This window comes from Manacus candei, unplaced genomic scaffold (assembly GCF_025592945.1).
Source record: "Manacus candei isolate 608988 ecotype Guabito, Panama unplaced genomic scaffold, ASM2559294v1 h1tg000060l, whole genome shotgun sequence".
Lineage (NCBI taxonomy): Eukaryota > Metazoa > Chordata > Aves > Passeriformes > Pipridae > Manacus > Manacus candei.
In genome coordinates this window covers 2,147,581-2,173,676 of record NW_026138108.1, presented here as the reverse complement: position 1 = coordinate 2,173,676, position 26,096 = coordinate 2,147,581, and the positions used below count along the sequence as shown (strand labels likewise).

Here is a 26,096-nt window from a genome sequence, read left to right as displayed (position 1 = left end):
TCTAGGTGAAGAACTTTTCCTGATATTCGATCTAAACCTCACGACACAGCTTCCTCAGCTGTTTCCTTGAAACCCATCACTAGTCACAAGAGTAAAGAGATCAGTCCTTGCCCCTCTGCTTCCACTCATGAGGAAGTTATAGACTGCAGTGAGGTTTCCCCTCAGTCTCCTCCAGGCTGAACAGACCAAGTGACCTCAGCCACTTCCTATGGCTTCTCTTCCTTCACCAGTCTCATGGCTCTCCTTTGGACACTCTCTAATAGCTTTTTAATGTTGTGGTGCCCAAAACTACACACAGGACTCAAGGTGGGGGCCACACTCTTGCAGAATTAAGCTAGGTTCCTTCCATCCTATCATCATGTCTAGTAAAATTGCATGACAAATTAGGTCCATGGACAACACAGCTGCAAGCCCAGTGCACCCTTGAGGGGGCATCCACAGCCATAATAACCTGGGATAAATAATTATATCAACCTGAAGGAGTGAAAGCCAGATTGTTCCATTTAAACCGTAGTGTGAACTCAGCCAAGTTAATATGAAGGAAAAAGCAGAAATTCTTATTGATATTAGGAAACTGAGAGAGAGAAAGGGAGCTGACTTGCAAAGTTATGTTTTCATGTAATTGCTTTTTAGAACGCTATCGCACCTCAAAGCCACTGCAAAGAATGCCCAACAGCCATGGTGAAATTTTCCCATTAGTGAACAGGATCTTCTGACCCATTATTGAAGAAGCCTAGCAGCGAAAAACAGCAGTTCTCAAAAAGTAACTAGTCAAAATAGTGGTAAATCCCAGTTTCTTCCCACACTGGCAAAACCCTGTACATTTGGTGGAAAAACCAAGAGTCACATTACACTGAGAGCAAAAGCTGCTCTTGCTTTTTGCCATTGTTTCACCTCACAGTGTGTTCCCTGAGGGTAAGGCTGGAAATAAACTTCCTCCCTAATCAATTCTCTAGAGAACAGCAACTCCAAAAATAGTGTTATTCTTTTAGTGGCATCACCACTATCAAAGATGTTTAATTTACTGATTGATTGTATCCAATTCAGCCCAGAAATATCTACTTCTTTTTGATTTCAGAGAAGGCCCTAAGACTGTGCAGGATGAATTTTACAGGGTAAGATCCTTAATGAGCTGTAGTGGGACACTTAGTCCAAGCATTTGGGCTTTTCTTACATAAATGGCCATGGGAGTGATATGGGTACACCCTAAGCTATACCAACTACCCACTGAATCACCTCAAAGGGGCAGCTGAGACCTTCCTTTAAAAGTAAAAGGAGTTTTTTGGGGGGGGTTTGTTCTTTTAACTCTTCTACAAAGCTACATTTTCACCCGTTAATAGCAGGTCCAGAGACAAGAATTCAGTGTGGAAATAAAACCCATCAGTTTCAAGAAAGAGTTCAAGCACAAGTTGTATTTACAAATCACCTGAATCAATCAGTAGTTTTAAAACTGCCTTTATGAAAAAAAAGATTAATTTCAAAATGGTTACAGTTAAAGAACTAAGAAATGCTTAACTACATTTGTCCCAAGTCTTATGAATATGGCTTCACAAGACCATTAGAAATGCCAATACACTTAAATAGCTGCTTCGTCAGCTTATAAATCCACTTCAACGTTCTATGACTATGAATAACAGAAGGCTGCACTCAGTTTGTGTTTGTCTACTGCAAGTTCTCCAAGAAGACTGAAGAACCTGCCTTTCATAGGCAAATATACAAAAAAAAAAACACCAAGGAGAAACTAAGTCTCTCTGCTCATTATTTTTTACTTACCAATGTCTCCTTCACTAAGTGTACCACACAACACTTGGGGGAATCTTATCCTCTTTAAAATGAATTTTCATTACAAAAGACAAGTTGGAGCATACTTCGCTTTCCTCCAGGGTCTTTCCTCACCCTCACCCTCAGAAACCTCAGTAGTAACACTGATGTACAACTGCAGTTCTGGGACCTACTTGAGGCATCTTACCAAAGAACTTCAGTTTTCTCTCCAAATTTGTTTAACAAGAGTCATCTTTACCCTAAGAAAGGGCTTTGCCTCTAATGAAGCCTTTTTTACAGTTTGTACTACCATGACCAAGTCTTTTTCCCTTTTTGATTCTAAGAAGCATGAAATGCAATGCATGAATCATTCTCCACAGCTTTCTCAGGAACTTGAACCTACCTTTGGAATAAAAAACAAGGCTTCCTACAGAATCAAGACACCTACTACATATCAGTTCTTTTCAACTAGCTGCAAAGCATCATTCTGAACTATTTGCTCCCACACCTTTCACTACCACTGCCATTTCCACTGGGTTTGTGTGCAACAGTACATTAAATGAAGCCTTCAGTGGCCTAGAGAAATTACTTGGCTAGTTATACTTGCACATCAGATTAAATATTTGCAGTAAAATTCAATGTGCTGGTAATTTTAACCTTCATTTTGAGGGTAGTTAACAGGGCAGATACAGTAAAATGCTTAAAACTAAAACTTTTCCCACCTCTACAGCTACAGACTTCTAAACTGTTGTTCAGCCTGCTTTTTGTCGCTTGCTTAAAACACCTTTGTTTCTATTAGTATTCAGTCAGACAATAAATGCTAGAGACACCTTTAAGTCTAAGATACATTCCACAGCACTGAGCCTGTATCTCAGTCTACCTTTGCAAGGAAGCACTTCCAGCATTAAGGCCAGAAACAGCACCTATTTTATCCCACAGCTATAACAAAGACAATAACAATGTTTTTAAGTGCTTTATATTTATTATAAAGTATTAATAATTGAACATATGGAAAATGACGCTCTATACAAGAGAATAAAATGACAGCTTTTACAAGTTATGCTATACAGTACATGAAATGCTGCACATTTTTCAGCTGCTTGCAACAGTATTTGCTATACAAGTCAAAAAGTGTAGACTTAGAAGTTTATTTATAATACAGTGTGTTAGAAAGCACAAACAAGTAACATTCAAAATAAACAAGCTCCCAAAAATCTAAAGAAATCTTTAGATGACATGTACATAGATTATACTCAAGTTTCAATATACATGTTATTGTTCCCCACAAGATGCTCCACTTTACTGAATCACTGGAACATGATGAGAATTGAAGGTGCAAGAGAAGCACCTCCCAAGCCACATAAGGACTGGATGGGCAGAACAATTTCCTGAAGTGTTCTCCAGTCTTTGGCTCTACTATTTCTGACAGCCAGATATTGTGGCAACACAAGAAGAGAGACAGGCTTCAGTTACCAGTATTGTCAATGCCAATCCAGTTATCTGGGGAGCTACTAGAGCAATTCAAGGCACTCTTCCTAGTGCTGCCAGTCCACAGAACCCCCTGTGCAGGACACAGCATTTTAAGAGACAACCAGGCTGGGCTAAAGCATGTTCTTGAAGGACACGGAATGAACAGTTCAAAACAAACTCCATCAGAATGCCCAGTTCAAAGCTCACTCATACTTCACTTCCCAGGCACACTAGCTTAAGAGAAACATTCATGTATGTGTCAGTAACACTTTAAAGCACTCTGCTTCAATGTGTTTAGTTGCTTCTGGTTAAAGTGGTGTAACTTAGCAGCAGCTTTGAAGATAGTGTTCATGGGGCATGTTGAACCTAACCTCACAGTAAGTTTTTAAGCCTACTTCACAGTTTAGCAGTTGTCTCCTTCGCTTTTCCTTCTCATGAAGAGGAATCAATCATCTTTTATAGCTGTTCTGCTTACAACACAAACCATAATGCCAACACCCCCCCAAAAGTACTCACAGTAGGTTTGCTCTGATGCATGTGGTATTGACACTTAATTGTAAGCTTCTCCCATAATATAGCTTCTAGGTTGAAAAGATTTAAAGATATTGCACTGTTGTATTTTACTTTTGCCCCCCAATCTCATTCCAAGTATTTACGAAACTGTAAACAAGTCATTTTTATAGTCTTCAGTACTGTACACCTGCATTCCCAGGAACTGGAATTCAGTGACACCTTCGTTAGAGATACAGTAGCCTAAGCACAGTGAAAGTTCTGTCCAGCTGCCCTCTTCATACAGTAACCAACAGGCCACTCCTCCCACATTCACACCTTCAGCTTCCTCTTCTGATCAAAGTAGGCATCGAATCTGGATAATGCATATTCCTGGAGAAATAAGGGACATTTAGTACTCAACAAACAGCTCAGTTTTCTTATTTGGGAAGGGGAAGCATAATGAAAGTATTAACTATGTTACTCTCATAATCCATCATCTCAATGCACTAATTAGCTCTATTTGGGAATGATAATCTCTCCAAAGGTGTTCTGGCCTCTTAAAATTTCCTCCAATCTTATTTAAACTCTAACACAATTAACTGCTGCCCAAACGTCAGAAAAAACAGGTACTGCAAAGGTCAGGACTTGACTGAAAAGGCTGGCTCCTGCAACAGTTCCTGCAAGATATTCCATGTACCTGACAGTCATATCAATTTTACAGTACACCGAGCACAGATCAAGAGTCAGACTGATCAGTCTCTCAAGTACAAGCAGCTACCTGGCATTGATATTGTTGCACACTAAACATCAATATGTTGTTTCATGTGCACTTTGAGTACTCAGTTTCAAAATTCACACTCATTGCATGTTAGCTTCCCTCTTGCACAGAATGCCTTATTGCAGAAGAATGCACCACTGCAAGGCATCGTCCCACTGCAAGACCTGACACATAAGTCTATAGACTCTAAACATACCAATGGGAAGAATTTAAGAAGTTTTTAAAATATTAGAAGTTTTTTACATTCTTAAGGAAAGAGCACAAACTAGTAACAAATGGATTTTAAAATCTTTACTCCACTTAAAAGATATTAGATGCTATGAGAGGCCATTTCATTTACTTTCTGATAATGTTCCACAGGTTTAGATTACACATTTTTAGTTGTGTGAAACTACAATTAAAGAACTTACCAGGTAACCAAACTCAATGGACGAGATCTTTGCTTGTATAATAGACCACAGACCCCAGAAGAAGTGTGATGCAAGGGCAAACCTGAAATTACAGGGCTATATTTATTGAGATACCCAGCTAAGTCACAACACCTTATTTCAATGTCCTGCTAGAACAGTATTCCCTAGTGTGGGCATGTCCACACCTTTTCTTCAAGTATGACAAAAATAATTCCATCAGCTTCCCCATGTAGTAGTATTTTGTCTATGCCAGTATTTGTGTATCACATAATACTGCAATAGACAGATTGTTCTTTACCACATATAAATAGCTTACAATCTCTCTTGGCTCAATTTTCTCCACCCAGTGAGGTAGTTGTAAGTATAGGATTCAAAGTGTACCTGTAACTTGAGATACAGTTGTACAAGACAAGTTACCTGTTAACTTCTACCAAAACTTCTTCTTCTAGTTTGGACTTTTCTTCATTGCTCAGGCTTTCAAAGCCATCATGGAATGCAGAGAGGTAACTGGAGATAAAATGAAGCTAGAAGGCAGGTAAACAACAGAGTTACAACTTTGCCTCTCAAGACATATTTGCTTCTTTCAGACGTAGGCAGACCTTCCAATATGCTGCCATTTATTTTTTTCCCAAATATGAATAGTGCTGGAGTTCACTTTAATATTAATGGTGGTTCTAATAACTGCTTGGAAGTCTGGTTTAAGAAGACATAATATTAGGACAGGCAACATTTTGCTACTGGAAATTCATTTCAGAGTTGCAGTCTGCAACTGGACTCTTTGTGGTGGATTGCTACATGGCACATAGTAAATAGTCTATCCTGAATAGCTATTAAGTTACTATTATTATTAAAGCAAAGGTAGCCAGGATTACAGGCAGTGTTACATCTAAGGAAGACATGGAGGAAAGTTCTTGGGACACAATAAGTCCAAAAGAGAATTGAAAAAGAGTTAAGATTTGAAAACTGGTCATTGGCATTTTATTAATTATGTTTTATGTGTCTACCTGTTGTTTCTTTGAAGGATATTTAAGAATACTAGCTTTGAAGAATGGGTATTTTTCATACGAGTAATCATACATCCATTCGCAGAAGTGATTCCCAATGTCAAATCCTCTGAAAAAGAAAAAGAACCTCAGTATTTGCAAACTAACAATCTGCTTTTGTTTAAGCAAACCTAAAATCAAGTTTAAAAGCACAAGCCTACTCAGAACTTACTTCAGTTTTGCTGAAGGAGGTAGAGAATTGATGACTAGAATAAAACTTCTTTGCAAATTATAAAAACCATTTAGTTAAGATGGACAGTTAAGAATGAAAACTACCATCTACATGAAAAACCTAAACTTTGCTACCAAATTCCATACCAATATAGACATTAAAAATACTTGAGTATGCAGTACATCTCAGCATGAAGTCAGACACATCTCTAACATTATCACAGGCAAAGAGATCATATTCAAAGTATTCAACATATCTACTTTTACATTATTGGAATTCGGTGTTTCATTATGTTCCAGCTATGGTAATGTTTAATGATCCCAATGACTTCACACACTTAGATCAACCTTAAAATACAGTTCACTACACGACTGAGGGAAGAACAAAAAGCATGTTGTGTAACCATGTAGTGAAAAACCTCGGATTACTCATCTGCATAAATGAGAAAGCCATTAGACAGGACAGAAAGAAAAACCACAAAAGCAAAGCTGCCCTATATGCATGCAAACACATACAATATACCCTTCCCAGCTTCCCACTAGAAAGAAATTTTGACATGCAAGCCAGAAGCCATTTGTGCATAAACAAGCCCTCTAGTCTGGACAACCAAGGAGCTCCAACAGCTTTGCCCCTGCTGTGTGCCTATACTCAACAGCATCAGGACCAGAGCTGTTTTGACTAGTTGTATTTGCTGACCACCACTAATGGTCCAGAACACAATTTAGAATGGACAGACAATCAATACTGCAGCACTTGGTCTCCCTGTAGCATGTAGAAAGTAATACATTTTCCTGCTGTATAGAAAATAAAATGATTTACCGGTAATTATAGCTGCTGTATTCAAAGTCAATGAGCATCAGTTTTTGGTCTTCTGAATTCTCTCTGCCTTCCAAAAGTAAGATATTACCTGAAAATTAAGATAATACTGCATGTTCAATAAGGTGCCAGGAAAATTAGAGAAAAACAATACTGTATATCTTAAGAAACATTGTTCAGCTAATCCCAGTTATCCCTTATACCTGCACAGAAGAATTATGGGTGTACTGGTTTTGGCTGGGGTTAATTTACTTCATAGTAGCTGGCATGGGGCCATGTTTGGATTTGTACCAGAAAGAGTATTGATAACACAGGGATGTTTTTGCTACTGCTGAGCAGTGCTTATGCAGAGGCCAAGTCTTTTCTGCTTCACACCCCACTCCAAAATGGGACTTGGGGGTGCACAAGGAGTTATGAGGGGGGACAGCCAGGACAGCTGACTCCAGCTGACCAAAGGGATATTCAAGACCACATGGCATCGTGCTCAGTATACAAAGTGGGAGGAAGAAGGAAGAGGGGGAACATTTGGAGCCAAGGCATTTGTCTTCCCAAGTCACCATTACACGTGATGGGGCCCAGCTCGCCTGGAGATGGCTGAACACCTGCCTGTCTATGGGAAGCAGTGAATGACTCCCTTGTTTTGCTTTGCTTGTGGGTATGGTTTTCATTTTCCCTATTAAACTGCCTTTATCTCAACTCATGAGCTCTCACTTTTACCCTTCCAATGCTCTCTTCCATCCCACTGCAGGAATCAAGTGAGAGGTTCTGCAGGGTTGAGTTGCCAGCTGGGTTTAGTTAAACCACAAACCAGAAAAGCCAAGTTGTAATGGCTGTTCACCAGCTCACTGGAAATTGAGATATATATGATAAACCTTGTAAAGCTGGAAGAAGAAAGTTTTCATCTCTACAGGCAGAGGTAGATTTGTTCTCCCAAGTATTCCTGTTTCTTAGAACTAACTCAGGTGGCACTGTCAGCCTTAGCAGTCCTTGTTGCATTGTTTCTTTCTACAGCTCGAGATCTATAGATTTTGCACCATCTCTCATATCTGTGTAGCACTATCATTGATCACACAACACTTGGGACAGAAATTGCTTTTCAGCAGCCTGAGAGCCACAGTCTGACCACTCTGGTGTTCTAATACGTGGCATCACCAATACCTACAGAAAACTCAGGACACTGCTTTATCTGTGTTTCAATTCACATAGTCACTGTAATTCATCTGAAAGACATCAAGTCTGCCTTTCTCAAGTGCCAGTTAGTAAACAAATTCAGAGTAAGGTCAATTTCTGCAATATTTTGACCCCTCTCTACAGATACATCTGTTCTCCATGCCATACCCTTGCACCAACATCATAGTATTTTACAGAACTACCACCCCCCAAATCCCCTGGAATTTTAGGCTCCACAGCTTGCCCTAGCCCTATTATGCTCTGACTCCTCTAGTACAGCACCTTGCCATATCAGCAATAAGACCTCAAACTCCACCACTACTGAGCTAGCTCTTCAGACTTCAACCAATTTCCCTTGTGCTGCCTATCCTTATGTGTCTCTTCCGCAGGGCAGTCCTCTTCCAGGCTAATTCCTCAGCCTTTGTTAACAAGGCTGGGACCCCTGAGAACAAAACAGCATATGGTCCCAGTACAGCATCCTTCCAGCTCAGCCCAGCTTACCCACTGTACAGGTGACAGGGAGCACACAGCATACCCAACACCTTCAGTCCTGCCTCCTCTTCATCTTTTTCAATAACCGACTCAGGAAAATTACTATTCCTTCCATGAGTCCCAGAGAGCACTTAAAAAAGGTGGATAAGGTTTTCCTAATGTTTCTTATCAGTACAAAATGAAAACTGCTCAGTCAAAATACCTTAGTCTCCATTTTCACCACTCACTTTACTTTCTCAGTATCTTTTAAAACAACTGAAGTATTATCTTACCCTGATCATGTATATTGCAGACAGCAAAGAAAGGCATGGTCTAAACAGAAACACCCAAGGCTCCCATCATCAACTGACCTGTACTAACAGAGCACTATACATGTTTGGCTTAACCCAGTTAGATACCAGAGTTCTCTTAAAAAGCCTCAAGGGTTGCTGAAGCCAATACCCTTTGTTTTGCTACTGCACCAGAGAGCACAGGTTGCTCTCCAGGGCAGCTGCCAGACCAGCATCTCCACAACGTGGCTGCCTGTCAGAGAACAAACAAGTAACCAGAAAAAGCTCAGTATTACATCATTGAACAAGACAAATATTGGCAGCTTACCTTCTTGACAGTCATTGTGGCAAAATACAACTGGTGATGAAGTAGCTTCAAGCATAGCTCTAAAAAGCAGCAATATAGGATCTTGTAAGTAACAAATCACTAAGTTCAGTTCCATTTCCAGGTGAAGATGAATTTTGTTATAAGAATTTGAAGTGCTATTCCTTCCCAGTAAGACCTTATTTTCTCAATTAGTAGTCAAACATCAGCACAATCAAGTTTAACTTCACTGATCAGAAAGTCAGATAAGCAATTTGATTGCATCAATTTGTGGTCATATGAGATTCAGGTTGGCTACAGAACCAAAAACAATCCCCAGCTTGTAAAGTAAAATGAATATAGGGTGTTATACTGTATAATATGTTTGAACAAATATACAAAAATCCATACAGAAACTGCAAATTGGAAGATAGCAATAAACAAAATAAGCCTACCTTAGACTTTTCATTTCTTCAGGGAGATTGTAACTGAGAAGTTTGTTCAGTTTTCTGGTTTTGGATTCACTGGTAAATTTAATTCTCAGCACTTGATTTAGATACCTGTTAAAAAAACAGACAATAATACAGCACTTGTGACAATGAGTATATTATTCTTCCCATACTACGTTACTTCATGTAACAGCTTCTAGGTACAGTGAGAGCTTGTGTTCTCAGAAATTCAGGAAGAATGATCTGCTTATCAACATTACAACAGGTCACCTTTTTTCTCGAAGTATTGCATAACTTACTTTTCCACTGTTCCAAAAAGCCACTTAGGTTCTTTATTAAATGGCATTTTCATGCCATGAAATCTAGCCATCTTCTCAGCTATTTCAGCAGATATGTCAGGTAAGCTTAGTTCTTCAGTCCTCAGTTTCCTGCTCTGTAATAAAACACAGTATTCTTAAAGTACAGTTAATTGATTAATTACAAAAGTGTGATTAATTACAAACACTAGCATTAGTCTCTATGTAATATAGTGTAAAATACTAGCACGGTACCCAAGAAATAGACTTTTTTCATCCCAGATGACCTTATAAAATTGTTGCCTTGGGAAAAGCTGAATTAGCCAGCCTAGCTTACTTATGACTTAATCAATTCTCATCTAGATCAAGACCTGGGGAGTATCACATCTCACACTAAGAATATCTTCAAAGCAGAATGAGTATAAATGTTCTTAAACATCAAAAGCATCTGCTCTTGTTGCTGTTAGAGGGAAGTGTGACTCCATAGCTTCCCATGCTATGTTTGGTATCTAACAAGCTTTTTATCTTCATTTATTAGCCTCTGCTACAGCTAAAGAGTTTTTAGATATCTCTCCCTGGCAAGAGCTATAACAGGGCTCTCCAACACCCACTATAACCGTATCAAATTTCAGCCAGCAATTACTACAAGCTGCCAAGTATTCTATTCCCACATCTCTGCTTTTCTGGGCAGTCCAGCGACCTTCTTGTCATGACTAATTAAAACAGCTACCAGCCACCCACTAACTAATTATGAACAGGACTTACAGGAATGAATTCCTCCAGTCGCCCTTGTGGAAAGATTCCATACAGCTTTGGGCCGAGCGCTCTCTCTGCAAGGATGGCAAACATAACACTTTCCAGAACCATGGTTTCTGCCCCCTATCAAAAAAATTAAAGCATTAGTTGGTGCTTGCATGGAAATTAACTTGGGTGTACACAACAGCTAAACTGCTACAAAGTGAGATGTTTTAGGGCTAGCTTTAAAAAGAAAACTTAACATTTTACTAGCCAAAGTTCCTTGACTAATAACTTTTAGTCAGTATGGGAGCAATACAAGTATTTTGCTTTCAAGTTTAAAGCTGGGGAGGAAAATCTGTACAGGTACTGTTGGTGGGTCAGGTCAAAGGAAAATGGCAAAAATCAAATATCCTCTCCTCTCTGACCTGTGGAATTCTGCAAATTCATTTCCTGAAGGAGTTTATCCTACTGAAGTACAGAAACTACAAATATTATCCTGCATTAACTATTTTAACACACTTCAGATCACAGCCTTACAACAGGACATTTTAACAACACAAGTGAATAGAGTGAATGCCTGAACTAAATTTTTCACTTTGAAGAATGACTTAGGATTCCATCAAGCACATTTTAGGTATTCCCTATTTTATTTTTTTTGAGAGAGTAATTGAAACTCCCAAGGACCACATTATTCCTTTTCTACTGCCAACATACCTAAGCTTCAATAACTTTTATCCAAGGTTTTCCTTATGTCAGTAAACTTGGTCCACATGTAAACAACCACATGCAGACAGCTTTTTAATATGAATGTTTAAAAATTAATATAAGTATGAAATGTCTCAAAATACAGTTTAAATCACTGAAGTATAACTTTCTTGATAGGCAAGATTATCTGTAAGTAAACACAGAACCCACATTATAAATCACTACTTCAAGCAATTATGTTAACCACAACCCAGCTGTACTCAAACCCTAGTGATCTGCTAAGCCTCTGCCTGTTTCTGAGCAACTCATCTCAAAAGTCTGACCCCTGACACTTAAAAGTATAAGAATTAAGAGTACAAATTTAAGAAAGCTCTCAGGTATTTCTGACTACAGAGCCTTTTGCATTATTGCAGTCAATGCAGTATCAGTCAGTAAATAAGTCTACAGAAGATCCACCCTGGAGTACTAAAGACAATTTCCATATGACTGTATTGCATCTGTTCTCCACCATTTTTTCATTTCAACTCCTCAAAGCAACAAATGCATTATCTACTAACACAATAAAATATGTTTTTAGTCATTTCACATGCCCCCACCACCAGATCTGAACTTTTCTGTTCAATTCTGAAACCTAATGCCAAGCACCAAAAAGCAAACTAGATACAAGTTACTGAATGTCCACTCCATTATTAACCAATACTGACTTTGTCTGTGCCTGGTTCAACGCCAGAGTGTTTTAAAAGTCTGTTCCCATTAACATGTCAGTTCCTTGTTTTCACATCTTACTGGAAAACCAAGTCATGGTTCTTGGATAACAGCAAGTACAAAAAATGTTATTCATTAAGATGTCCCTTCATTTATCAGAAGTGACAACCAGAAATACTGAAAGAGCTACTTCAATATTAAAAAATACAGGTAAATGTTATCTAAAAGCAGCAGTGTAAGAATATTCAAGCTTGAAAGCTCTGATACCTTAGCCTTAAAAGAAAAAAGTTTAGAGTACCAGAAGAACTTCCTCTACTGTAACAGGAGAATCACTTGAGAACAAGTCCTGTTAGAACTCTGCAATAATACTGTCCATGAAATCTCAGGCACAAAGGCTCCCGCTTTATAATACCTGATGGACCTTTTACCAAGTCTCCACTCCATACATTATTTGTCAAGCATAGGTGTGGAAATAAACTACTGAAGGACATAGAAAATTCTATAGCATACCTCATACAGACACTGAACAAATCTAAGAATCTGACTCCCCATCTAAATGTTCACCTGACAACTTTTTAAAAGATCAAGCACTGTAATCAAGTAAATGATGTACAAAATAGTCATATTCTGAGGAAAATTACCCCTAACTATAGCAAAACCAAGATAAAACTTAGATAATCCCTATTAAAAGACCTTATGAGCTGACAGAAGACTAGCCAACATCTACTCACACTAGTCACACACCAGGCAGCTCAGAATAGCTACAATTCTTTTGCTAGTGAACCCAGAGGATTTCATTCTCTCTAAAGGACATCCAAGCAGGATACAATTTTTACCTAGGCACAGGAAGATTAACAAGCCCACTCTGACAGTAATTCTTGAGAACACTGATTCAACAGTGAAATTTTAGCACTACAAAACTAACAGCAGAAAACAATAACCTACCAGCAGAGAATCACTATTTTTAGGCAACAGACGGTTCTGAAGTTCAAAACCTTGTTTCCCATACTGCAAAATTTCTATGAACCTCTGGCACCAGGGTGGGGCTTGTTTGGGTTTTTATTTTCTTTATAAAACTTAAAGAATTTTTTTTTTTTTTTTACAGAATCAGGGTAAAGGAGAAATCAAGCCACCTCCACTTTTCATCACTGAAGAAAACTGAGGCAGCAAAATAGTACATTTTTCAGTTCAGTCTTGGTTCAACTGATTGAAGCTGTTCCAGTAAACTAAACTGAAAGTTCAACAAAACTTCAAAAGCAGTCATTCAACAACAAAAAATTTAAAACCAGTTTCAACTCACTAGAAAAAAAAAATCCAAATGCTTAAACTGTTTCAGATGTATTTTTTGCCTTATGGGAATACCAAAGGGAGAAAAGCAGTACTCATCAATTGAGTAAAATGTACTTTTCCCTAGTCACTGCCAAAATCATTACAGAGCTGAAAACTGATAGTACATAAGCAAGGCATCTGGCTAACATGCTGCATCCCTTACTGAAAAAATACTGCCAGGGTAGAAATCTACATTACCAAATCCTATTAAGATGAGTTTATGAAAAGTTACGCTCAGCTAAACATTATGCTTCGTGAGCAGAAATGGTTCCAAATGCAAGAACTTTAAAGTTTGCAGAACACAGATGATCCAAGCACAGTGCTAATCAGAAACACTTCGTATCCAAGAGCAAGTTCTCTCCTGCTCCATTTAGTTTCCTCAGAGGAGTTCACCGATATATTAGAATATAAGGAATAGGTAAAGCAGAGTACTGATCTTCATCTACTAAAGAAGGAAGAGTCTAATACTAGAAATAGCAGTACTGATACCAATGTTTGAATTTAGGGTAGGATTGGGGGCTGTTTCTTCATGATGTGGAATGCTTAAATCTTTCCAAACTACGTCCAGACACTCACATTATAATATTACTTCTACGAGCGAATAAATGTCTTTATTACTTTTTACAGTTTCTAGAAACAGCCCAGAAACTTTTCATAGTTTCTACAACCAGGTAAAGTAACTACAGGTTTAAAACAAGCAGGATCACTACATTTCCCTATAACATATAAAATCCTGTAAAATAAGCAAATTTAACTACTCACTTGTAAGTCATTTTCCTTCTGAGACTGTACAGACTCTCCCTTATCACAGGACCTCTATGGATGAGAAAAAGCAAACACAATGAGAAGATGAAATTTAACATGATTAACCTGCAACCACCAGAACAAAGGGAGTAGAAGTGCCAGCTACAATTAACTAGAAGTCTCAACACTGTCATGGATCTGTGACATCTACAGTACTAGTATCCACCTGACCTCTGACCACCACACTATTTCAACAATTCCAAAACCTTTCAAAAGGATGTGCCACTGAGACCAAGCCACTTATAAATACCTGATTTTCAGGTAGGTTTTTATTGCTTCCCAGTTTACCAAAATGAGATTTCAATGTACCATAAGCTTAGAGAAACATTTTTAATTAAGAGAAAATTAAGTCCCTCTGCATGACATCTGGGATGATATTCTTCCAGCCAAAGCACTTGAGACACATTACAGAGATTACATACAAGCCTTAGCACTATTAAAAAGAGGCATGTTATGAAGGTTACAAAGCATTTACTTTTTCCTGTTGTCTTATTTTGCAAATTTCTTGTGACTAGAATTTCCTAATGAAGAGTACACTGTCTAGGCTATACGTCCAATGTACCACTGGCAGTGCAAATGCAAGATTTTTCTGCAAATGAATTGCCCATGTAAGCTAGAGGTGTCTCACTGAGAAGTGTAGTATACTAGCAAAACTTTAAACAAATTCCATGCATCAAGTACTGTGCTAGGGTTGTTAACAGTCATTATAAAGCAGTTTCAGGGTATTAAACCATACCATCAGCAACTGAATCCTCAATGGCACATGCTTTTAATAGAACTGCATATTTAAAATTCAAGATGTATTAAAAACATTGTCCTTTAAAGGGCTTGAAGGTAAGGAGAAGAGAAAGCAAATATCTGCTTAGAATTAGTGACAGTTTGTGGCTGCTATTTATGTCGCAATTCCACCATTGACTGTTTAAACCGGACTAGCTTTAGAGGCCCATAAAGGCAGCCTGCATCTCCACCTTCTGAACACAAACATTTCATTCACAGAACCATGTGCATACCTTTCTGTTCCAAAGCTCTAACATGTCCAAAACAAGGGTGGAAATATGAACTTAATAGAATACAGTTAAGCAACATCAGCTGCCTTAAGTACAATACAAGAAGCTAATGATTTATACAAGCTATGCAGTTACAGTATCTCAGAAGCTATAGAAGAAGGATAGTTAACATAAATCGATGGTCTTTCAGCAAGTACTTCCCATAACACTAATAAAATAAGTTTAAAACAAAACAATATGGAAACTACTATTACTTTATATTCCTTTCAAGGAAATTAATGAAGTCCAAACATATTCACTACAGCTAAATGTGTAAGTACTTAATAGCATTAAGTCATTTACAGAGGGCTTCTCTGAACAAGCATGTCCTACATCAATACCACTCACAGATTTTTCTTGAGCAGTCAGAAGGTTACTCACCATCCAGGAGTCTTTCCTGATAAATGGTGCTCTCAGAATGGTTCAGTTCATCAGAAGATAAGCAGTTTAGACTTTTCCCTAGAACCTGAACTGGCATCTGCTTTCCAGAAGTCATAGTGCATAAAGAGCTAGCCAGTTCCAAGAGTCCACCTCAAATTAGTGCTGGAGAGAGCCTAATGGCAGCTACTGTGCCATTGGAAAGAGACAGAGCTGTGTACTGCAGAGTCATCACAAGAGGAGACTTCTGCAGCACCCCTTCCTCTTTTCTGTTCCCTCAGCATGGAGCATTAGTGTCCAGAAGAGAATGAATATGAATTTGTAAATAACTTGCAAACATAAATGGGAGCTTGGAGAGGATCAGTCTTCACACATGGCCATGTAATCAGCCTAGAGTTAGGGAAGTCTTCAGTATGTATGGTCAAGGAGAATTAAGTAAGCAGGATGCAATTTTATGTAATAGAAGAGTTTGGTTAAACTAAGTTTAACAGATATTAAAGTAGCAGAATTTGATTGTTTCCTGATTGCACAATCACCTATGAGAACAGTAGTTCAAAGTAAAACACCTATTATGATGAGGCATTTGATCAACCTACTTAGCTCACTTGTTCTTGGCTAAACCAATGCAAACTTCAGCTTTTCCGTAAATTAGAAATGGACATGTGTTCTGTAGCTTTAAGATTTCTTTAAATATTTGTTCAGTGCTTCTTTTATTGTGGGAGTGTTTATTCTCAAAGTAGACCGAGAAAGCTAACTACACTTTCAGTAAGGGTGAACAACTATATGCAACAGAAGTTTTCAGAGTCTAATTTGTGATCATGTAAATTGATTTTAATGCAGGATACAAAATCAAAATCCTAGAGGACAGTGTACATTGATCTGTGATCAGAAGATGACCAGACAGTGTTTATGCATCTGGCAGTTTGACACAGAAAATTGAGTTCAACATGTTCTCCCTGAAGCCCCTAATTAATTTCTCTTGTAGCTGGAAGATGAGATCTGTATCAAAAATCCCAAATGGCGCTTGGCCAGAGAATTCAGTATAGAGAAGGAACTTGCATTTCTTTTTTTCCTCAAATAAATTTTAGCTCTGCTCACAAATTTAACGTTATAACTCACTTTTTCTGAGTTTACTCAGCTTTAATTTTCAGTATGTCAAAATACTACAATACCTTGATTTAGACAAATCCCTAGGAATTCAAATCTCCAGAAATTACGACATTACAAGGAACTGCCTCAGGGGTTAGAGGTGACCTGTGCAGGGAAAACTTTTCTAGAAGGTGTTAGAAGACATTAATTTGAATTTCAGTGTACAGAAACAAAACCAGCTTTAGATTCAGCAATAATTATTTCTCCTTTTAAGGATCTGCAGGTGATCAACTATCCCTGTCAGACCTGAAGGAACTGATAATAATTTGCTGAAGTCCTAAAATCTAGCATGTGAAGAATTCCCAGTTCAAGCTCTACAAAAGCCAAAGACATCTCTAATCCTCTTCATTTCAAGCCACCATTCTCTTATGAGGGAGCAGAGAAAAGGAAGTAGCAGTTTTTTGATATTCTGTTATTGCTGTAAACATTCAGATGCAGACAGTAGTAGCTGGTGCTACTTAAGGCTTATTTTTAAACAACGAAATCCAGTACTAAAGAAAATGAAAGCTGTAGAGAATGCTCCAACTTCAGAGATCTCATACTATACCGTGAATCGTGTCTGTCACCTGGAAACCAGAGTGCTCTAGGCACGATCGCATGGGCAAGCCTGCAGCAGAGAACACATGCATATACAACTAAAGTGGTACATTACCCCCAGAACACCCTTAACTCCACCCAACACAAATATATCCCCGTAAGAGGTGCTTGGTTTCTTTCAAGCCGTCTGCCAGTGCCAGGGATTTGTAGTTACTCCATGCTACAAACAGACATGGACACCAACAACCACAGAAGACGTTGATAATTACAGTTACACAGCAGTCTGCATTTTATTTAGTTACACAAAATAAAAGGCAGCAAGGCAGGTATGGAAAAGATTTACCACAGAACTGTGGCAACCATTTATACTTATTTTGCATCTGCTCACATAGAAATTGAGAGATCAGAGAGGAACATTAGGTATACTGGTTTTGTTTTTCTCATTTATATACAAGATTTTGTTCTGGCTGTTGCAAAGTAACAGAGCCCCAGTGAATCAGAGTTCAAGGTTCTTTTGACATGTGTAAAAGAATGGGAATCAATCCCCAAGTTACCTTTTGCTAGGTGAACTTTAAAAAAAATTCACCTTAGTTTGAGCTTTTTTTTGTTGTTGCTATCTTATGTTGAAATCCTATCAGCATTTCTAAGATGTTATTCTGAATTTAAGTAGAAACTCTAGTGATCTGCATATGAAGTCCAATTTTAAAGTCTGGACATTAAGTGGCATATTGATGGAGAACCTTTTGTTTCAGTTGTTAACACTAATACAACCAACAGAAAGACATTTTATCACAAGGAGTTTTACTTTCAATGCTCCCCTTTAAATTTAGTAACTAAGCTGGAGCAAGAATAAGTGAAGCAGAGTAAGACATTTCCCTTTTTCAATGTAGGACATATCTGCATTGTGCCTCAAACATTTGAGTTTTAATGTGGTTAGTACTTTAACCTGTCACAAGTATACAATACTTGTCTTAAGAAAGAAAAGTTCTGCTCAAGGATACACTCAAGAGAAGTCCTTGATTTATGAACGTCCATGCCAGTGCGACCATTCATAATAATGGCCAAGCCAGCTCAGTTCATCACCCCCCAACTCCCCCCAGAACAGTCATGCACACAAAAAATTGGTTTAAACATATCAGCTATGACAGAGGAAGGCACAAAGCCTTCCCTGTGTGGCAGCTTTGGCCAGCTGGCATGGTTTATATTGGATGAGTTTCATGTACTGACATTTGTGTCTTCCAAGAGTCATAATAAGCAAACTGGAGCTATTTTCAAACTGAAAAAAGGTTCCTTTAAAAGGTGGCTCAAAGAATTATGGTGCCAGTATCATTCATTCTAAAGTTAGTAATCAGGTATCCATTTTTCACTTGTATTCAAAATTTTAACTTAAACCTCTCTTCTGTACATACAAGAATTTGGTGTGGGTTGCTATAAATATACAGTATTTACAGTAAGGAATGAGAGCTGATATAACTGTTTTATGCTCCAATTTCAACAGAAAGTAAAGCGGACAAGAGTTAAAACATGCTACAAAGGCTCAAACAAACAAGTGGTAACTACTAATACCCAGTGGCAGTTACAATTAAGTCATCGAGAATTAAGTTGTGATTTTAGTATAAGGTCTCAAAACTCAACTTACTTAAGCAGTGCCCCTTAATTTCTATAGGGTTTTTAACTTAAGCAACTTTACTAAAAAATATCAAATCACTCCCTCTTAACAGGTTTGTCATAACATTCTGCTTATGCCACCCAGAAACTCATAGGAATCCTATGTGAGGTTTTCAAAATATCCCAATAAAACAGTTTGCTTATATTTTAACTTGCATTTAAGGTAGAGGGGCTGGAAGAGACAAATGTTTGTTGACAAAAATTGTGAACCTCAATGCAATCTGAAAGTTTTACCTTGGGACTTTCTCTGCTTACTTAACCTTTAGTGAACTGCACCAACAAGAGCAGTCATTTCACTGCCACTATGGAAATAAAGGAAGTTAGACATCTCAAAAGATCCTTCAACACCAAGAGTAGAAAGGTTAGAAAGTTATGAACACACTTTCAATTTTCAAACCAAATTAGTTCTGATTTTAGAGCCCAAAAATTAATTTTGATTTCTTCAGTGTATAGGGGCACAGAAAAGCCAAGTTAAACACCCTGAGAGAAGAGAACAATCAAATTCTAAAGTCCACTTTTCCTTTGAAATACAAGGGAAAGGCCACTTTTCTTCACAGTTCTTGGGCAACAGAAGCTCTACTACTACAAGTTTTACAGCCCATGTTCCTATTCAAGCATTCTACATATTAAGCCAGCATTACATTAAAAACATTAATAATCTTGAAAAAAACCCCCAACCTTAGTATTAATCCTAGAAATCGTTTAGAAAACAAAGTCTCTCACCACCATTTTTTTCACTCTGCTTTTGGTTTCTCTTAAACTAAAAAGTATTTAAGCTTGAATTCATTAACTTTTACACACTTTTCGAGTTTAACTTTCCCAACACACATACAGTGGTGTAGCCAAGCATTTCGTGCTATTTCAAACCACTGGAATATTTTACATATTTCTGGTAAAGTTTGCTACCACAGGAAAGTTAATAACTCACATAAATATAATAAAGGAAGACTTTAAAGTCAGTAAAGTGACACTATCCAATGAAACTTTTAATAAGTTTGGTCAAGACAGCAGAAGCAGGAAGAATGGGCTGAAATTTCAGGAACAGTCAATCTCCTGCAGATATTGGATCAGTTGTGCAATGTAAGTGACCAAGTACTGGAAAATATAAAATTAATGGATAATAAAACCAGACCCTCTAAGTCAAATAGAAACAATTGCTAACATACAAATGTCATGTTATGAAGCTGCAATTTTTCATAACATTAAACATTTACATTATGATTACTTATTTGCAATATAATCAAATGTCTAGCAGAGATAGGTAAGAAGATCTGCTGTACAGCCCTACAGTAACGGTCTGTAAGATTTAGAAGAGATCACCTTTACAAAATATTCTTGCTTTTAAACCTTAGCATTTGAAACAGATTTGCCAACCACTTCTCTTAAGGTTTGACAAATTTCAGTATTATTTACATTTTACTAACCAAATAAAAGTAACATTAGAAGAGTTCCACAAACATCTGTTTAAGCTTCTGTGTCAGCTATGAGGCATATCACACATTTAGGAAAGCATGTTTCGGAATGAGATGACTGTACAGTACTGATGATCGCTCTTCATTCTTATTCTAACACTATAGATCAAGTTTTCCAGCAACACAACTACCCATGAGATCTAATAAAATGCTTGAGCACTGTACAAGCTTGACAAAACCTGCAACTAATCTCCAAGATTCATAAGTGCTACCAAGATTAAAATTAAGCAGTTTAGTCTCTTGCAATCTTGCTAGTTATGTCAAAGTCCTACATTCTGTACAGAAGTAAACTTTTCTGAAACACGACAGTCCAAACTTAACAGCATAAACAAAACATTACTGCTCAAACAGACAGCAAATGAGCCTTCAGTTAACACTCGCCAGCCAGGACCTGTGTAGAAAGGAGTGTAAGTTCTAGACAATAACAAACCTTAAAGAAAATTGCTTTTAGCTAGCAATCTATGCCCCCCCCACCCAGTAAAACACATTCCCCAAAGGATAAAGTTGCACAGTGTGTCACAAATGTAGATCTCTAAAGATATTACAGTGAAGCTACAGAAACCCTCCCACTCCCAAAGCACTCTATGTACTCACCATCTGCAGGATTGCACCGTATAAGCGCAGGAGAACTTTCCGTGGTTCATCTGCAACTGTCTCAATGGTATCAGGTAGTGAGCACTGAAACAGCATGTTGCTGAGGCCACCTCTAAAAGGAGAAAAATACATTTATCAGGTAACTTGCATGAGCATACATGTTTCGTTTTCAACAAATTAGAGGTGCACATACCTTCTGGCACAATTAACCGGTCTACTCTAACAGGAAAACCAGTTTTCTAACAGTACCAATGACTCACAACATATAAGTTTTAGATAAAAAAATGGCAGCTTCATGCTTAACGTATAGTTCACCATCAAGGTCTATTGATCCAAATCACAGCTCAAGCTATGAATGAACTGATGTGAAAATGCAACTAAGATGTAGACTTCTGTAAATTATTTTCAGTGATGGAGTCTTGTCAAATATACTTGGCTGCACAAGCAAAACAATGTCAGAATAAATTTAAAACCATGCTGTGAATATAAAAGTTTGAATTAAGAGCTGGTATCACTGGGATGGCAGCTACAAAGTTCAGCTGTAAAGATTTAACCTGAATACCTGCACTACAGCATTGCTGATAAAAGTCTTATACTGTTGTTCTTAGGGACACATTTTCAATTTTAAAATTTACAAATAAAGTTCTTTATTTTAAACAAGTTGCTCTTATTTATTTGTCAAATCTGAAGTTACACGCATAATCTCATCAAGATAGACACAAACTAGGGAGATCTCTGCTTCAATCACCCAGTTGTTACACAAACATGCCAGCTTTTTATATAATTAGTTTTACAACAGCATTTTTAAAGAAAAAGCAACAGCATTTGTTCTCTATGGGTTTATCAGTCTAGACAGATACTAGATTGGAGCAACTAAGCTTCTTGATGTTTTAGTAGCTCACTAAGAACACCTATCTACTCAACCTGCATTTTCTTTACTGCATCGACTTTCCACGTTCTTTTCATTATCAGTATGTTCATTAATGAAGTTCTCAAATTTCTCTTCGGCAAGAGATTTTACCTATAACTTCTTCCTCTCCTGTAAGAGGAAAAAAGTACTGAAACTTCTGGTTTACTTGCAAAATAGAAATGCAAATCAGCTCTACTGAAAAGTCTTGTCCGTCTCGCCATTAAAGAAAAAGCTTTCAAAACCAGATACAATCCAAACAGAGTAGCTAGCAGTAAAGGGATGAGGTAGCACATAGTTTTAAAAGTAACTTTACTTACAGCATGCTACATAGTGTGCCGCTATGGATTCTACTCTAGAATTTGTCACCCGGTGACCTTCTTCACAACCTAATACAGTTTTTTCCTAATCACCCAAACCATAAGTATTTAGTATTACCTTGCAGTGTGCTTGGATTCCAAGAATCCACGGTAGATCCAAAATGCAGCGGCTAAAATGCAGTTCTTAATCCTAACCTGATATTCCTCTCAATGCTTTTTCAAATGTTCTTCTGTGTTCTCTTCCAGCACAATGGGCAAGTAGTAAAGACTCTCTGAAGAAAAAGGCTACCAAGGAGACAAGGGCTGGCCTACATATCCAAAATCAGTGATTGAGAAGGAAAAAAGAAATCTCAAGAAAACAGGGTAAAACAGCAGCTGCACAACATCCTTAAGAAAGGAGACAGAAGAGAACCAGGTGGCTTGGCAGGCATCCAAAAAAAAGGATGTTTAGAGACAAGAGATATGAAGTAACTTTGAACCATGAAGGTGAACAGCTAGAAAAAAACCCCATGAGACAGATGGAAAGGATACCAAACAAAGAGCAAAGCCAGCTATTCAGATGCAATCTGAACACTGGTTGGTTATACTAACTTCTGGCTTCATGTGAACAGTGCTAAACAGATTTTTTTGGAAAAACATTTGCCACCTTTTCTAAGACTGATGAAAACTTTGGTGAAAACATCAATACTTAAATAGAAAAACTAAACACACTGAAACCCACTTTAGAAAAAAATACTGGACTAAAGCTCAAAAACCTGCATAGTTACATTATTTAAACACATGCTCAGCCTGCACAGAGCACATGAAAGCCCATAAACTCTTTTTTTATACCAGACAAGACAAACAGGAGTGTCTTACTGAGGTTGAACTCCATTAAACAGAAGTTTCCCTATAGTTTTATGCACTTAAGACTTCAAAAGGTACCTCTGATCAAGGAAATCCATATGGGAGTGTAATAAAGGCATTGTTCTCCTGAAAGGTCAGTAGACGCAACAGCTTGTTTAAGGGTCAAAAGGGCACATCTCACTCACACAGATAAAGCTACCAGTTAGTTTACTGCTACAAATTACTCCAAAGGGAAGCCCTTCCAACAGGGTCACCTATATCCAAAGCTACCCCAAACCACAGACACAGCATTTAGATGTGCTTATGTATTTTCATTCTGTTTAGATGTGAATCTTTCTTTGCTCTCCAACAATACAAACTGCACCCCTTCATCCTATGATACCAAGTACCTGACAGCTGTTCATGAACGCGATTTTGCACTCAAGACAGCAATACTGATTGACACATTGGAAAATGCACACTTGACTTCAGTGAAACTAGAATCAGCAAACCAATATGATGCATTTTCTGCGGATGAAAGTGGTGGGAAGACTTTTGCCAAAAAAATGTAACTGCCAATTAGCATGGCAGTTTAAGTTTATGGTCTTAAGTTTCAGCCCACCTTCTCTTCCCAATGTGGAAACCATCAAGCCATTTTGAAGTGGTGTCTTAGAAGGGAAGTTCCCAAGAAATGCAAAGGTAACTGTGCTAAAACATGAGGCTTTAGAAAATAAATACCAAAGTCAGCAGTACACATTAATACAGATGAAAACTTAAGCCAATCAAACTACACATATATCAGACTAGTCTGTTCAGGAACTATATCAGTCTTCTAAAAATCCTCTCCTGTTGTAAACTCCTTATGATCACATCAAGAAGAAGTGATCTAGAAATACTAATACTACCTACACTGGCTTTCAATGAGTTGTCATTTTTAATAAGGTTTTTAAAACTCATTTAGAAATGAGCAGAATGGGATTTTGATCGTACTTTTATACATCAGGGGTCTGTCAAATGTTTATGATTCCTTAGCTAGCAAGGGTATATGTGTGTATATTTTGTATATGAACAAAAGTAGAAACACTAGGAAAGCAAACTCAGAGGGGAAGAAGGTAATACCCTTATCCTTTAAAACTGTACATGACTCGACATTTGATCAGGTAGAATGATCAATCACCAAGACGCTAGACAAGCGGTGCGCAAACAGGAAACTCTGAACTAACTCCGGTTTAGTTAAAATAAAATAAAGAGGCAAGAATCTCAAACACATTACATCATATGGCTTCTAGAACATCCCCTATTTACATATTTCTGCTGCCAACGTGCTGAGTCACGAGCACCCGCTACTATGTGCGCTAGAAGATGACTCACATCATCGATACATCGCGTTCACCTGCTGACTGCTCCATCCGGAGCAGCCGGGGCCGGGCCAGAGGGGCCCTTCTACCCCGGTAGGGCGCTGCGGTCGCGGTGCAGCGGTTCTTGCCGGCTCCATCCCTTCCACCGCCGCGGCCCGGGGCTCCTCCCCCGGCACGGGGTCGACACGGGGCTGTCGCGATGCAGCAGCCGCAGCAGCCGCCGCCTCCCCCGCACCGCCACCAGCTCCGGCACGGGGGTGCGGAAGCCAGCCCGCTGCCCTCCGCCCACAGAGCCGAATTCAGGAGGGATTTTAGGAAAGAAAACGAAATAAAAGTGAAAGCCCCTCGCCCCCCGCGCCGGAGGTGCTCCGCCCCCCGGTACCGCCCGCCCCCCCGCGCTGACCTGATGGGGCTGATGTGCAGCTGCTCCTCCCGGAGCCCTCGCCAGGCCCCCGGCAGGAACTCCTTGCACCACAGATACGCCCGGCGCTGCGTCTGGGGGTCGAGCGGCGGCGACTCCTCCTCGGGCGGCGGCGGCAGCGCCGGGGGCGGGGTCGAGGCGCCGCCGCTTCTGCCCGCCGCGGCGGGGTCCTTCCCCTCGGGGTCGGGATGAGCCAGCGGCGAGGGCGGCTGCCCGGCCGCGGCGGACCCGCGGCCGAGGAGGAGCCCGAGCGGGGACGGGTCGGCGTCGCCGTTGCAGAACTTGGTTTTCATGGCGCGGCGGCCGTTGGGGCGGCGGGTGGGGGCGGCAGCGGCTCGCGCGCGTCCCTCCACCGTCGGCGCCAACGGCGAGTGAGCCCCGCGCTCGTGCCCGGCCCCCTCTTTTATAGGGCGGCTCGGCACGCGGGCCCGCTCGCGGCTCACGCTCCCCTCCCGCTTGCCCCTGAGTGGCTGGAGCCGGCTCTCGGCTCCGCCCACCTAGCGGGGGGTGGGTGGGGAAAGGCGGGGGGGCGCGCGCGCGCCCGGCTCGCGGCTCCTCCGGGCGGCTGCGGTCGGTTGTGCGCGCGAGGGGAGCACGAGGCGCTCCCCCGCGGGGCGGGGGCCGAGCCCGAGGGCAGCGCTGAGGGGACGGGGGACGAGGGCAGAGGGAAGGGGCAGGTCGCGGTGCGCCGTGCGGTGGAGCTGAGCCGCTGTGCCTGCGGTGATGCCGTGCTGGATGCAGCCGGCTCCCCCGCAGCCAGGGCTCGCTGTGCCGAGCCTGCACAGCGTGCCAGCGCCGTTCGACCCGTGACGTGCCACCGAAATATGCGGGAAATCCCCTTGCGGTGCGAAGTGGATGGCGGCAATGAACGATATGCTTATTTAAAATCTGCTCCGTACCGAAAGTTACCCAGTCACTTTTAGTTACCGTGTGTGAGGGCTGGTTCATGCCCGCATGGTAAACTGGTCTCTCGTGGCTCGGGAGAAAATCCTGAACGAAAAGGTAAAGCGACAGGAACAAAAATAGCGTCCAGACGCAGTGCTTCCGAGCTGAGTTTCTTTGGTAGTTTTGGCACTGGAAAGAAGTGTTTTCCCGTTTTGGGAAACGCCAGCACCTGCCTTACGGTCCTTCCCCGGCGGCAGCCGAGGGTGGGAGCGGTGATGTCACTCCCAGCTGGAGCAGCCGCGGCGTTCTGCCCCTCTGGCCGGAGCGGGTGGG

The 26,096-nt window shown here is 39.9% G+C and overlaps 1 protein-coding gene across 2 annotated transcripts; it reads right to left on the bottom strand.

Annotated features, from left to right (window-relative positions):
* Nucleotides 1-2,721: 2,721 nt before the first annotated feature.
* Nucleotides 2,722-26,096, bottom strand: CHKA (choline kinase alpha). Of its 2 annotated transcripts, none has more exons than XM_051804175.1 (12): nucleotides 25,806-26,096; nucleotides 21,048-21,159; nucleotides 14,162-14,215; nucleotides 10,688-10,801; nucleotides 9,926-10,059; nucleotides 9,633-9,737; nucleotides 9,202-9,260; nucleotides 6,946-7,033; nucleotides 5,916-6,024; nucleotides 5,329-5,435; nucleotides 4,912-4,993; nucleotides 2,722-4,113 (listed from the first exon to the last, which is right to left on the bottom strand). In XM_051804175.1, the coding sequence occupies exons 2-12, from the start codon at nucleotides 21,141-21,143 to the stop codon at nucleotides 4,054-4,056; spliced, it is 1,008 nt and encodes a 335-aa protein (XP_051660135.1). In that variant the 5' UTR covers nucleotides 21,144-21,159; nucleotides 25,806-26,096; the 3' UTR covers nucleotides 2,722-4,053. The 2 variants fall into 2 exon arrangements, with proteins under 2 accessions (XP_051660135.1, XP_051660134.1); XM_051804174.1 differs by lacking the exon at nucleotides 25,806-26,096 and adding an exon at nucleotides 24,861-25,265.